The sequence below is a fragment of the Anthonomus grandis genome, chromosome 1 (assembly GCF_022605725.1).
Source record: "Anthonomus grandis grandis chromosome 1, icAntGran1.3, whole genome shotgun sequence".
In the NCBI taxonomy this organism is placed as follows: domain Eukaryota; kingdom Metazoa; phylum Arthropoda; class Insecta; order Coleoptera; family Curculionidae; genus Anthonomus; species Anthonomus grandis.
The window spans coordinates 36,647,412-36,660,552 of record NC_065546.1 but is presented as its reverse complement, the minus strand read 5'-3'; the positions used below and the strand labels follow the sequence as shown (position 1 = coordinate 36,660,552).

The window sequence follows — 13,141 nt, the reverse complement described above, 5'->3', positions numbered from 1 at the left end:
TAGAAAGAACCAATGACTCACAATGTCATCTATTTAAAGATACATATACAGGGTGTTTGGCGGAGGGTTAGCGAAACTTGGTGGGCATATAGATAGGCTCAGATAGAAGATATTTTCTTAATAAACTTGTGTTCTAAAAGTCTCGGGTTTTTTTATATCATTGATTTTGTGTTAGTTATAAAAAATTAGGCCTTTCGACATCTTAAAATTTTTTCAGCATATTTTTCACGTTTTTTTTTTTTACATTTGTATTTAGTCTATAATGTATCCTGAATCTAAAAAAATCAATATCAAGTACAAATAATACCGAAATAATTCGTTTTGAGCTCAAAAAGTTAATACAAGTAGCAAAAAAAGTTATGAAAGGTAACTTTAACTTGACGCAAAAAAAAAAACTAAAATCTATCAAGATGTTTAGGTAGTTTTAAAAACATCTCCAGTTAATACTCTTTTAAATGATATACGATGTGTAACACAAAGCCGACTAACTTGCCACAATTCATGACTTTAAAGGACAATAAAGTAAAAAAAAATATTTTTTTAATTTTATGTATTTATTTCAAAATTACAAATTTTGTTGAAACTGCGCTCCCCTGGCTCTTATATATGCCCTACATCGCCGTCGCATTTCTACTGTCGTAAGGCGAAGTCGCATCTCTTCTCTGACGGTTAGAAAAGCGGCATTGATTCTTTGAATTAAGTGGTCTAGATTTTCAATTTCCACCTCGTACACGAGTTCTTTCGCACGTCCCCATACGTAAAAATCGAGAGGGGTTAAATCAGGGGACCGTGGAGGCCATGCGATGAGACCTGCTCTTCCGATCCACGAATTGGGAAAAGTATTGTCCAGAAATTCTCTAACGGCGACCCGATAGTGTGCAGGACACCCGACATTCTGGAAGACTGGTCTTCATTAAATATGGGTATATCAACCAATAATTGTGGGAGATCATTTTGTAAAAAAAGGAAAGTAATTGTCCTTGTTGAGGTTTCTCGGCAAGTAGTGTGGACCGATGAGGTGTCTCCCAATCACACCTGCCCAAACATTAACACTGAATCTTATTTGGAAAGACTTGGCTCTGGTCAAATGCGGATTTACGTTTTTGTTTTCCTAATAATGTAAATTATGTTGGTTAAATATCCCCGCACGTGTAAATGTTGAGTCATCTGTCCATAATATGCTTTTTAAAAAGTGTCCATTTTCAACGCCTGCCTGAAGCAAAAAGCGGCAAAATTGTACCCGTCGCTCATAGTCGGCTTGTAGAAGACCTAGAATAGAGTATCACGATGCCAGTAAAAAGTGCGGAATTAAGTTGTTGATATAGTATGAAATTACCTTGCACTGGGGTGTAATGGAAAAGATGCCTTCCTTCTGCCTTGACAACAGACCATGCTTTCCATGTAGAAATATTCAGATCTGCAGCTACTTTCTTTGTACTAGTGGTGGGATCCTCATCGAATGCGCGAATTACGTTTTCATCTACAGCAACATCATGTTCTTGTGTTTTCTAATATTTTTACAATGGGTAAATTGTCACAATGCAATATAAATGTGGAACCATAAAGATAATTATGAAAATGTTGTATAGACCAAGTGAAAGCAAATGCTTCCTTTTCAAACTGACTGTATCTTCTTGGTGCTTGCATACGCAACAATTTGAATATTGCCTTTGACATCTTCTTGAGCTAGTATTGATCCAATTCCAGTAGGGCTTCCATCAACATAAAGATGTGTTGTTTTCTTTATATCAAAATAAGCAAGATTTTTAGTACTACTTAATTCTTGCTTCAGCATATTAAAAATTTTCTCATGGTCCTCTGTCCAATGAAAAACTACATCTTTCAGAGTGAATTGTCGCAGTGGTTCTGCTTTTTCTGACAGTTTAGGCATAAACTTGCCAACATATCCGATCATACCAAGAAAGGATCTGACTTCACCTGAGCTCTCAGGACTTTTAAGGTTTAAAATGCTGCTGACCTTGTTAGGATCTGGATGAATTCCTTCGGAAGAAAAGACAAAGCCATAAAATTTTATTTTATTTGTGCTATAGATGCATTTATTTTTGTTAATTGTAAGATTGTTATCTTTTAGTGTTTGAAGAACTTTTCTCAAAATGGTATCATGTTCGTGTTTGTTCTTGCCAAAGATTAAAATGGCATCACTGATGTTGATAACTCCCTGAATGTTCTGTAAAACTTTACTGATGGTGTCTTGGAAAATTTCTGCTGCTAAATTAATTTCAAAACTCAACCTTTTATACCCAAACAATCCAATATGTGTTGAGAATGTTGTTATGTATCTTGACTCTTCAGACAATGTTAATTAATGATACCCTTCTTTTAGGTCAATTTGACTAAACATTGTTGATCCATTAAGTTGTGTTATAACCTCATCAATTGTTGGTGTAACATGTCGTTCCCTGATTATGGCTTTGTTAGCATTCCTCATGTCCACACATATTCTTATTTCATCTGGATTGCTTTGCTTTGGCACAATTACAATTGGTGATATCTAAGGTGTTGGTCCTGGTGCTTTTTCTATTATGTCTTGCTTTTCCAGTCTTGACAGTTCCGATTCAACTTTTTCTCTAATATGGAATGGTATTCTCCTATGTTTGTTGGCAATGGGTGGTATGTTTGGGTTGATATGCAGTTTTATGGTGGTGTCAGCCAATTTTTCTATACCTCCAACTAGTTCAGGATAATATTTTTCTACAAAATCCTTGTCAATCTTGTTGTTAATAAAATTGGTGAATGACACAATGTTTAAATCTTTAGATGCCTGATAACATAATAAAGATTCGGTATTTCCTTTTACCACAATTAAATCTGATTCAATGCTTTTATTTTTATGTTTTAAGACTACTGGTAATCTTCCAATTATTTCAAGATTTGTTGAGTGACCATAAGGGTAAATCTTGCTATCATCAGCAATTAGCGGATCCTTAAAATATTTGTAGTATGTTTGTTCAGAAATCAAATTAACAGATGTTCCTGTATCTATAATAAATACTAATTTTTGCCCATTTATATTTAAAGTGATTTGAGGAGAGTACTGCTTCTTATAGCAATATTGAAAGAATAGTCAGAGTCATTGTTTTCTTCATGCCTCGTGCAATTAACCTTGGCATCCTTACTGGATTGTTTTCCATACTGCTGCTGATGCTGCGACTTATACCTCTGCTTACTTGATCCTTGTATTTGTTCAGATTGATTTCTATGCCTGTTGTCTCGTTTAGCCATACAAACTTTAGCAAAATGTCCTTTTTTGTTGCAAAAATTACAGTTTTCATTAAAAGCGGGACAAGTTTGCCTACCATTGATGTGCCAGTCATTACCACAGGGCACAGTTTCGACAGGTCTGTTGATCCTGCTGTTTGTATTTTTGTGTATCGTTTGGTTTAAGACTTGTGTTAAATGGCCTGCTCTTGTTTGGATTGCTGCTCCTTTTAGTACCTAAACTTAACCTATTCACATTAATTTCATTGTTTTTCATTTCATGAACTTGTTTTTCTGTCATTTCATAAACCTTAGCCTGTGTTAAAATTTGTTTAAGTGAGGGGTTGTCTCTAAGAGCATATCTTCTTAACTTTGACAAAATTGTACCCTGTATAATTTGAGATTTTATTTCTCTATCTTTATCGAGAAAACCACAATTTGAACTTAACTTTAAAAGCCTAGCATAATATTCATCAATTGTTTCGTCACTGTTTTGTTTTGACTGACGAAAATTATACATTTCAAACTCAGCATTGATTTGAGGTGAAAAATGAGTATTTAATTTAAGTTTTGCCATATCATATTTGGGAATCACAACTAGGGTGTTAGTGGTAGGGTCAGTTTGGGGTGGAGGATCAGGTAAGGATGTGAATGTCGAATACCTCTTCTCCTACACAATGAAGTAGAATCGCCTCTTTCCGGTCATCACTGCTAATGCCTGATGCAACCAGAAAGTTATCAAACCTCTTGATCCATTTTTGCCATCGCACTCCAACATTTGCTTCATAAACATTAAAACATTCCACGGCACCCAACGTGTTTTCCATGTTTGCAGGTTCAAAAACACTTACTCGTCGCCAAAATGTGGTGTTTTGTTGTTGATTATTTAACGTTTGTTAATTGGAGGTTGTTTGTTATGTGGAATAAATGTTTAAAAATAAAAACTGTTGGATTATTTCAAAACAAAGAAACTCGATTCCCAAGCATGCCGCATTGTACCAAATCTGTTCATCACCTAACCCTATTTTTTTGATATGTTAATGTCATTTGTCATTACTATTACAATAGACCAGTTAATACAGTTGACCAGCTAAATACTACAGAGCTGTTATCACCCCGTGAAATAATAGTTTAAGGGTCAATCGCCTAATCGATCAGGTTGTCCAGATCCAGTTTTCTGGAATTACTTCCTGAATGATTTGGTCAAATGGTATTTTCAGGCCTTTCATTTTAAAAGTGGTATTCAATCTTCCACTTGATTCCAAATTAATTCAATAAGATTAAATTAGAAATTCCAGAATAGATATTTCTTTTTTTCTAACTGCGCGTTTAGTGTATTTATCAAGTACTCTGGCTGGTCTTCCTATAATATGCTTTGGAGGCTCTAAATGGTAGATTCAAAATCGCCCATAGATTTTCCTATTACATTCATTCGGGCACACAATCCTGTACTTCATCTACAGCAAAACTAGTGTAGTCGTGTCTTAAACAATCATGCACATTTAAAAAAGTAAGTTTTTCATTGTCTGACAGTGTAGGAGTAAGGGTAGTCTTTAGCAACTTACTAACAATTTTACCAGCAAATTTGAAGTAATAATTATACTCTGTGCTTTTATTATCACCCCTATTCATTTATTTACATCCGCCAAGTTTACATTTAAAAATTGCAGCTACCTGTACCCTTCTTATAGCCTTCGAACCCTACCTTTTTTCCTGGCATTATTCATTAACTATGTACTAAGTTTACCTTCGCCCATGGGTGAATACAAAACCCTCAATTTATATTTATTACTCTCTACCTATTTGAAATACAGTTTAACCTAATAGACTATTAACTTAAGAAAAAATGGATTTCCACATTCATTATCAAAAGTCTTAATAACGTGCCTAAAAGGTCCCTCGGTAGTTTAAGCCGTCAAATTAAACTAAATCATTACATTTTTAACCTTCTGCGAAGTAATAACCGCTCGCCCGAAACAATCTAATTTTCACGGAGGCTTAATTTTCCCAGGAAAATTAATTTCTATTTACTTAAGGGACTATTAATAAAATAGCGGTCGCACACTGACCTAAATGACAGTCGGGGCCAATAGGTACGTTAAAAGTAATTAATTCATTAATTTGACATGAATATCCATGAACGTTTACTTTACCTTAGGACCTAACTTGGTATTATCGATTCTCAAACTATAATTATTATTTGAACAGTATGAGCCCTTAAGCTCCCTTTCCTGGTAATTAGTTAATATATGTGAGAAACTTCCTCTTATTGCCCTATAAAGGGGAGCGAGTTAGGGAGGATAATTCGATGAACTAGGGTCGCCAAAGAAACGTGATTCAATTTTGGGCTACACGGATTACCATTACGGGATTTAGTATAGTAGTTTTACAAACTTTTGTACTTTAACATTATGTAGGTTAAAAATGTGATTTTTATATAGATTTGTAATTTTAAAACCTTGACACAAAGTCTGAATCATGGATATTATGTTTTTTCTACACAGTTTTCATAATTACGCTCCTATGGAAAACGTCAGTTTTCCTACATTTTTAAAATGAGGATATATCGACTTTATAATTACAAAAAAGCTGCCATTTTATATTATCTTCGCTGGCAGATAAATTAATTATAAAATACGCCTATGCAAGCATTTTATCGTAAAATGCAAGGCAAGGCCCAGACTGATATAGGACAACATCAAAACAGAAATATTCTCGTTTAATGTGCGTGTAAAAGTGAGCGTAAGAAATGTGTAAAATTTACTTTGATTTACTTTTAGGACGTCCGTTTAGTTTTAGCCAATTTAAGAGGTTTTTAAGTGGAAAATGGATGATCAAAAAACCAAAAGGTAAATCAATTACTCTATGCCAATAATATTGCAAGATAACTTCATAAAATAATGCACCCTTCCCTTTTGTATCCCATAATAGCGGAAAGCTCCCCATAAAGAAGTAATTTACGAGCGATGAAAAAATAATAAAATAAAATAACGAGACGGTTTTCACATTTTCTTATGTTATCGGGGCCCGGGGAACGCCCATCCAGAATGTTACAAGGATGTTTATTTATCCCGTTTTGGCCGTATTTTTGTTATGGGTTTCCCATACGTCAGGCCTCACCGAGGGAAATCTGAAGAAATACCCTCGGAAACTAAATAATGAAAATGGGTTGATGAAGGTTTTAAATCTGACTGCCTTGGGAGAGATATACTGGAAGTGTTGCCACATAAAAAAAAGGTTTTCGGAAACTTATTTACTATGTCTTTTAATCTCTGATTTATATAAAGCGGAATACTATGGTTTAAATCGATATAGAATTAGCTGCAAGGAAACACATTTTAACACCAAATCAATATATAAATTTTAAATTTTTTCCATATGGCAAATAATCGTAAAAATCATTGAAAATATATCGGAGAATTGACATAAAACTGAAATTACATACCAGTAAAGAGTGTTTTGTTTTTTTTAATAGTTAAGGTTGGGTTGCTATATTTTCTAGGGCCTATGGACTTCGGAAAAGTGATTAATTGATATAAACATTATAATATATTAATAGAATTTTTTACTATTTAAAAATGTCTACTAAAAAAGCTCGTGTGTGGACAAAGACCACGTAGCACCACGCAGTTCTAATTATTGTCACAATTTTTACATTTATTCATTTTGTTCATCACTCTTTATCATCCACCATCTTCTAATATTGATCATTTAATTGATTGGCTGGAGAAAATATTTGGTTTAACTATTCCTTTGTATGACCAGATTATATTTGTGGGAGATTTAAATATTGCTTTTTTAGGCAAAATACAGGAAAAATTAACTAGCATTAATTAAGAAATTATTAGCATTAAAGGTATTCAATATAGAAATTACGAAAATGTAGATTTAAATCAGTTTCATTTGGAGCAAGTCAATTAAATTGATAAAATATTTTACACACCTGATATAGATAGGAAAGTTGAAATTTGCAATAAAAATACAACGTCTTTAACAAACAAGTATATACCTCTTTTAATTAGAAATATACGGGATAAACCTTATACGCTGTGGATTACCAGAAACATCAAATTGTTCATGAAGGAAAGGGAGAAAGCCAATAATAAAATATTCAAAACAAGAAACTTAAGCAGCCTTGCAATATTACAGACAAATAAGAAATTACACAAAACATGCCAATTCTAGGGAAAAATTACTTATTTTAATTTATTGGCTCAAAATCTCGGGCGTAACAAGGAATCTGATCTTCCTGATACGTTTTCTGATTTACATCATCTAATGAGAAAATACAATGTTATAAATCACATAACCATGATAAAATCAAATCTGAATTTAAATTTACTCTAATGGATCAGTTAACTTTTAAAAATTATTCACTCTAATGCAATTCTTAAAGACGATTTTTGCAATATTTGGAAAAAAAAATTATTTTATTTTTATTTTATTTTATTTACACCACTCAAACAGAAAAAACTAAAAATATAAAAAAAAATTTTACTTAAACTATAAAATTTACATTTTTTATATTTTTAATGCTGTAGCTAAACATGTCACACTGATTACACTGTACAGAATTATACAAATTTCCAGCCCTGCGTAAGGGAGACAATTTAGAGTATTAGTACAATATTAGTGTTGGTATTGGCCTCGGTTAAATAAAAACTAGTAGGATTTCATGTAGAAGCTCTGGGGATCTGAAAGTTTAAAATTCCCAAAAATACTGCTGATCTACAAATACTGCAGATCAGTTGATTTGCGTCTGTCATTAAGCGATTGTATGGAAAATCTGTTGAGTAAGACTTTGTGTGGAAAACAGATGTCTGGATACACTCTGGCGCACTTAAACCACAGATATTTAAAAAATTTACGTTGTACATTTTCGATATCTTGAATATGATACTGATTAAAAGGCGACCAAACTTGCATATTCTAGAAAGATTCTAACTAGTGAAAAATACAACGTTCTTAAAGTAGATATATTGTTAAGATGCTGAGTATTACGAATAACAAAACCCAATACTTTATAACTACGTCTTACTTTATCTAGTATTACTACTTACTATACTTACTATACAGTGTGGTGACTTTAACTGGAATAAATTCAGTTAAAACTAATCAAATTTTATCTCGCACAATTCCTGAGACCCGTCGATTTTTGTTTATTTTTTTTTCACATTTCAAGATAGTTTTTGTATTTTTTCACCTACAGGGGGAGTCCAAATTAACCCAAACTTTTTTTTTTCAAATGGAAAGCCACTTTTTTTAAACTCTCATTGAAAAGAGCCCCTTTTCCTGATTAAATTGCCTTATTTACTTTTGTGATTATCTAAAGGAGAAATACGAAAAAAAAATAAAAACCATTAAATTATTAAAAGTCTCGAAATATTTTGTGTTGGTAAATTTTTGGCGTGTTTGTTTATTTTATTGGTATCGAGACATTTCCTGGCATTGTTGTAGTGTCACTATTAAAGTGAATTTCAACCAGTTGTTAAATAAGTTAACTTGCCGACCCCGGTAGCACCATGGGCAAAGAGTTCACGATGCAATCGTGTGGTCTCGGGTTCGAATCCCGGCATGAGCATGGTTGTGTGTGACGTCTTATAAAAACAAAACATTGTGGTTCGGAACCCACGTTAAACTGTAGGTCCATAAACAACAATATTGGGCAGCCGTCGAAATACGACGCGAGTCCATTGTATTTGAGGAAGAAGAAGAAGAAATAAGTTAACTTATATTGAAAAAATGCCTTATTTATCCGAATCCCACAAGATTGAAATCTTAATGATGATTGGTTATGGGGACAAAAGTCATACTTAGCTAGAAGTTGTCCACTTATTCAGGCAGAAATATCCAGATTTGCCTCTTTAACCAAAGGTACGGTTAGTAAAATCGAAAGCAGATTTCGAGAAGTTGGGCACGTGAGGGATGTTTCAAGACACAGGTCTTTTGAAATCGATGAAAACACCCAATTAAATTTTAATGTATTGTTAGCGATGGAAGAAAATCCGGTAACTGCAGCTAGAAGAGTAGCTCGCGAAAACTATTCATCATAAATCTGTGCTAAAAATTTTAAAAAGTGCAAACAAACGACCTTATAAAATGCAACCCGTTCAAGAGTTATTGGAAGACTATCCAGATCGCAGAGTTCAGTTCTCTGAATTAATGATGAACGCCATTGACGAAAATCGCATATCTTCGGAGTGGATCCTTTTTTCTGATGAGGCTACATTCATCCTAAATGGCCATGTTAATAAGCAGAACTGTCGCTACTGGTCTGACGAGAACCCACACTGGGTAAGGGAAACTAATACACAATATCCCCAGAAAACTAATGTTTGGGCTGGCATAATTGGCAGGCAAGTTATAGGGCCCATATTCTTCAATGATACTTTAACTGGTCAATGATACTTTTTTGAACATGAACTAGTTCCAGTCTTACGTGCCTTATATCCGAGTCAGTTCGATCCAGATTTGTATGATGAAAGAATCTGGATGCAACAAGATGGTGCTCCCCCACATTATGCCCGTAATGTACGCCAGTATTTAGATGACAATTTTCCAAACAGATGGATTGGTAGAAGGGGTGCAATCGAGTGGCCGGCACGTTCTCCCGATCTCACGCCACTTGATTTTTTTCTGTGGGGACATTTGAAAAGTCAAATTTATATGAGCAAACCAGGAAACGTAGACGAACTCAAAGAACGTATTAGGCAAAAAATCCGACAAATATCTCCAGAAGTGTTAGAAAATGTCTGAAACGAATTTTATTATCGTCTTGGGCTTTGCCAACAAGTAAATGGTGCTCATTTTGAGCATCTTATACATTAAACGCAACTTTTAATAATTTAATGGTTTTTTTTTCGTATTTCTCCTTTAGATTATCACAAAAGTTAATAGGGCAATTTAATCAAGAAAAAGGGCTCTTTTCAATGAGAGTTTAAAAAAAGTGGCTTTCCATTTGAAAAAAAAGTTGGGGTTAATTTGGGCCCCCCCTGTAGGTGAAAAAATACAAAAACTATCTTGAAATGTGAAAAAAAATAAACAAAAATCGACGGGTCTTAGGAATTTTGCGAGATAAATTTTAAAAACTGAATTTATTTCAGTTAAAGTCACCACACTGTATAATATGTGTAACAAAAGATAGACTGGTATTGAATGTAACCCCCAAGTCTTTAAAAACTACTGATCTAGGAATAGCAGTATTGTCTATTAAATATTTGTAATGGATAGGATTGTTCTTTAAACTATAAGACATCACTGTCCACTTGGCAACATTAAGTGGTAGGTTATTATTTTTGCACCAACTGTTTAATGAGCTAAGATCATTTTGAAGTAAAATACAATCAGATATATTGTTGATTTTAAAATATATTTTATTATCATCAGCAAATAATAAACTTTAAGGGGTTTAGAGATATTGCGTATGAATGAATTAAATGATAGCGATCCCAAAATTAAGCTCACCAGATGTGGAAATTATTTTGATCGAGCTATGACCATAGCACTCAACATGCTGTATGCGTTTAATTAAATATGAAATAAAAAAATTGTTTAACCGTGGGGAAAACCCGTAATACTGATCAAAGTTATTTATGAGAATGCTATGGTCAACTCTGTCAAAAGCCTTAAAGAAATCGGTGTAAATGACGTCTACCTGCGAACTTGAATTAATTGCGTCGAAAATGAATTCGGTGATAGTAACTAAATTCGTAGTAGTTGACCTGCCTTTCATGAATTGAAAGTCAATTATATTTTTCATGCGGGGATAGAGGCTAGAATGAAGAACTCTTTCAAAACATTTAGAAAAATTATTGATAGTAGTTATTGGGCGGTAGTTTTCAATTTTATTCTTATAATTTTTGTTATGAACAGGAATAATTGTAGAAGCCTTCCATGAATCTGGAAACTTTTCTGATTTGAAGGATAAATTAAAGAGGACTGTTAGGGGCTTGGCAAGTACGTGTGCACAATCAGAAACAATTGACGCTGGAATTTTATTAGGTCCCATTATAGCTTGAGGTTTGATTGTTTTTAGAGCATGCAACACCTCCTCCTCCGTAAACATTGCTATATTGATTATGTCAGTGTAACTGTTGTTGTTATTTTTTCTATTGAGTGTATGTGTAGGTATTGTATATTAGCTTTGAAATAAATCAGCTATATCTTGAGGTTTAGATAAAAGATTTCCATTAGTATCAGTCATATTTTGTAGTAGCATGTTATTGTGTCGTGAACCTTTAATTAAATTCCAAAAATTATTAGAGTTAGTGGTTAAATTATTATCTAATTGAGTACAGTAATTTGTGTATGAAATTTTAATGTTATTTTTTACTTGAGTACGCAATTCTTTGAAGCTGTTTAGATGTTGCTTAACACTATATCGCTTATAGCGCTTCCAGTGAATAATGAATATACTTTAAATCTGCGATAATTTTCGGCGTAAACCAAGCAGGATAGGTGCGTTTTCTTCATGCAGTTTTGGGAACATTATTATCAAGAATGTTATATACTTTTTCATAAAATTGCGACACTGCTGTATTATGCCTAAGACATGATCTAAGATATATCCCAATTTATGTTGAAAAAATCCTCATATAGTATTCGTAGGTCAGTTCTTTTAAAATTGTAAAATACATTCTCAAATTCTCTCTTAAAATTGTTATGATTTTTAGCAGCAATATTTTTAATTTTTATTAGTAAAGAGGGATGAAATTATAAAACCTTAACAAAGATCAGTAATCTAAAGCACGTTAAAGACCTCAGACCTATAAGTATATTACCGTTAAAAAAATCGTGGGAAAAATCTATTCACTTAGAACATTGAAAGGCTAGAATTAGTAAACAACAACTTGCAGTAAAATTGTTTTTATTTTTTAAGCGAAAAACATGCGTCGGAGCCAAAAAAAAACCAAATAATCAGATTTGCTAAAAAATTATTGTAGATGTTAAAAATGTTTTTTATTTTAAGAAAAAGTAGTAGCGTAGTATTTTTTCACTAAAAATATTTAATAGAAGACCTGTAGGGACGCCACTGGAAAAGAAAATATTTTTTGCACATCCAAAAATGCGCCTTGATGCATAGAATATATGTACCAAATTTCATAAAAATGTCTACAATATTGTTTAAGTTATTATTAAAAAACTGATTTTTTTTTGAAACTTAAACACCCTGTATCTTAACAGTTAAGACGTTTAAGACATATGTTCATAGAAACTTTTTTTCTTAAAATGGGTCCCTTTAAATATTAGCATGTCTTTAAGGAACACCCTGTATATTAACACATATTATAATAATGTTAATTTAACTTTTTGATGTTAGATTTTGGATTAAAAATAAAAAATAGAAATAGATATATGTTATTCTAAGCGCAAAAATAACAACTTCAAAGCAAAAAAAAATTATTATAACATTCTTATTCCTAAAACCGCTTCTAAAAATTTGAGATGGCAACACCGCAGACATAAGATGATGTCATCTTGAAACGGCTTTGTGTTTACATTCAGCATTTGTGAAGTTCTGTGTTTTTTGAGGAAAAGGGAAGGAAAAAGGTCACATTTAAGTGTTTTTGTGAACTGTTACGATAGTAAAAACTTGTGTCGTTTGTGCCGTACCATGGGAAAAGGCGATTTAGGCCGATCTTTTTACAAGTAAATACCGATATTATAATAACAGCATATCAAGGGATAACTGTCGTCATAAACGTAGAATAATAAAAACTTATTAAGAAATCGATTATATTTGAAGGGTACAGGGAAAAAACCAGATATGTCACTTTTTATTGAAAATCTCGGTAGAGGCGCCCCACTGAATTCTTCGAATGAAGACGCTTATTTTAGAGTACTAAAACCGGGAAACAACCAACGTAGTCTTGCGTAAATTAGTATCTAAAATATAGCGTACCGAATAAAAACCAGCTTAGTC

General features: G+C 33.0%; 1 protein-coding gene across 3 annotated transcripts in view; it reads left to right on the top strand.

Annotated features, from left to right (window-relative positions):
• LOC126738206 (ankyrin repeat and fibronectin type-III domain-containing protein 1) overlaps positions 1-13,141 on the top strand; it is a 495,291-nt gene that overhangs the window by 315,234 nt on the left and 166,916 nt on the right. The window contains exon 1 of one of the 3 annotated variants that reach the window (XM_050443477.1): positions 5,933-6,068. The exons of the other annotated variants lie outside the window; for them this stretch is intronic. Within the exon in view, the coding sequence (XP_050299434.1) occupies positions 5,969-6,068 (100 nt within the window). The 5' untranslated portion in view covers positions 5,933-5,968. Of the gene's footprint in view, positions 1-5,932; positions 6,069-13,141 lie in introns of those variants that run through there. 3 annotated transcript variants of the gene reach the window in all.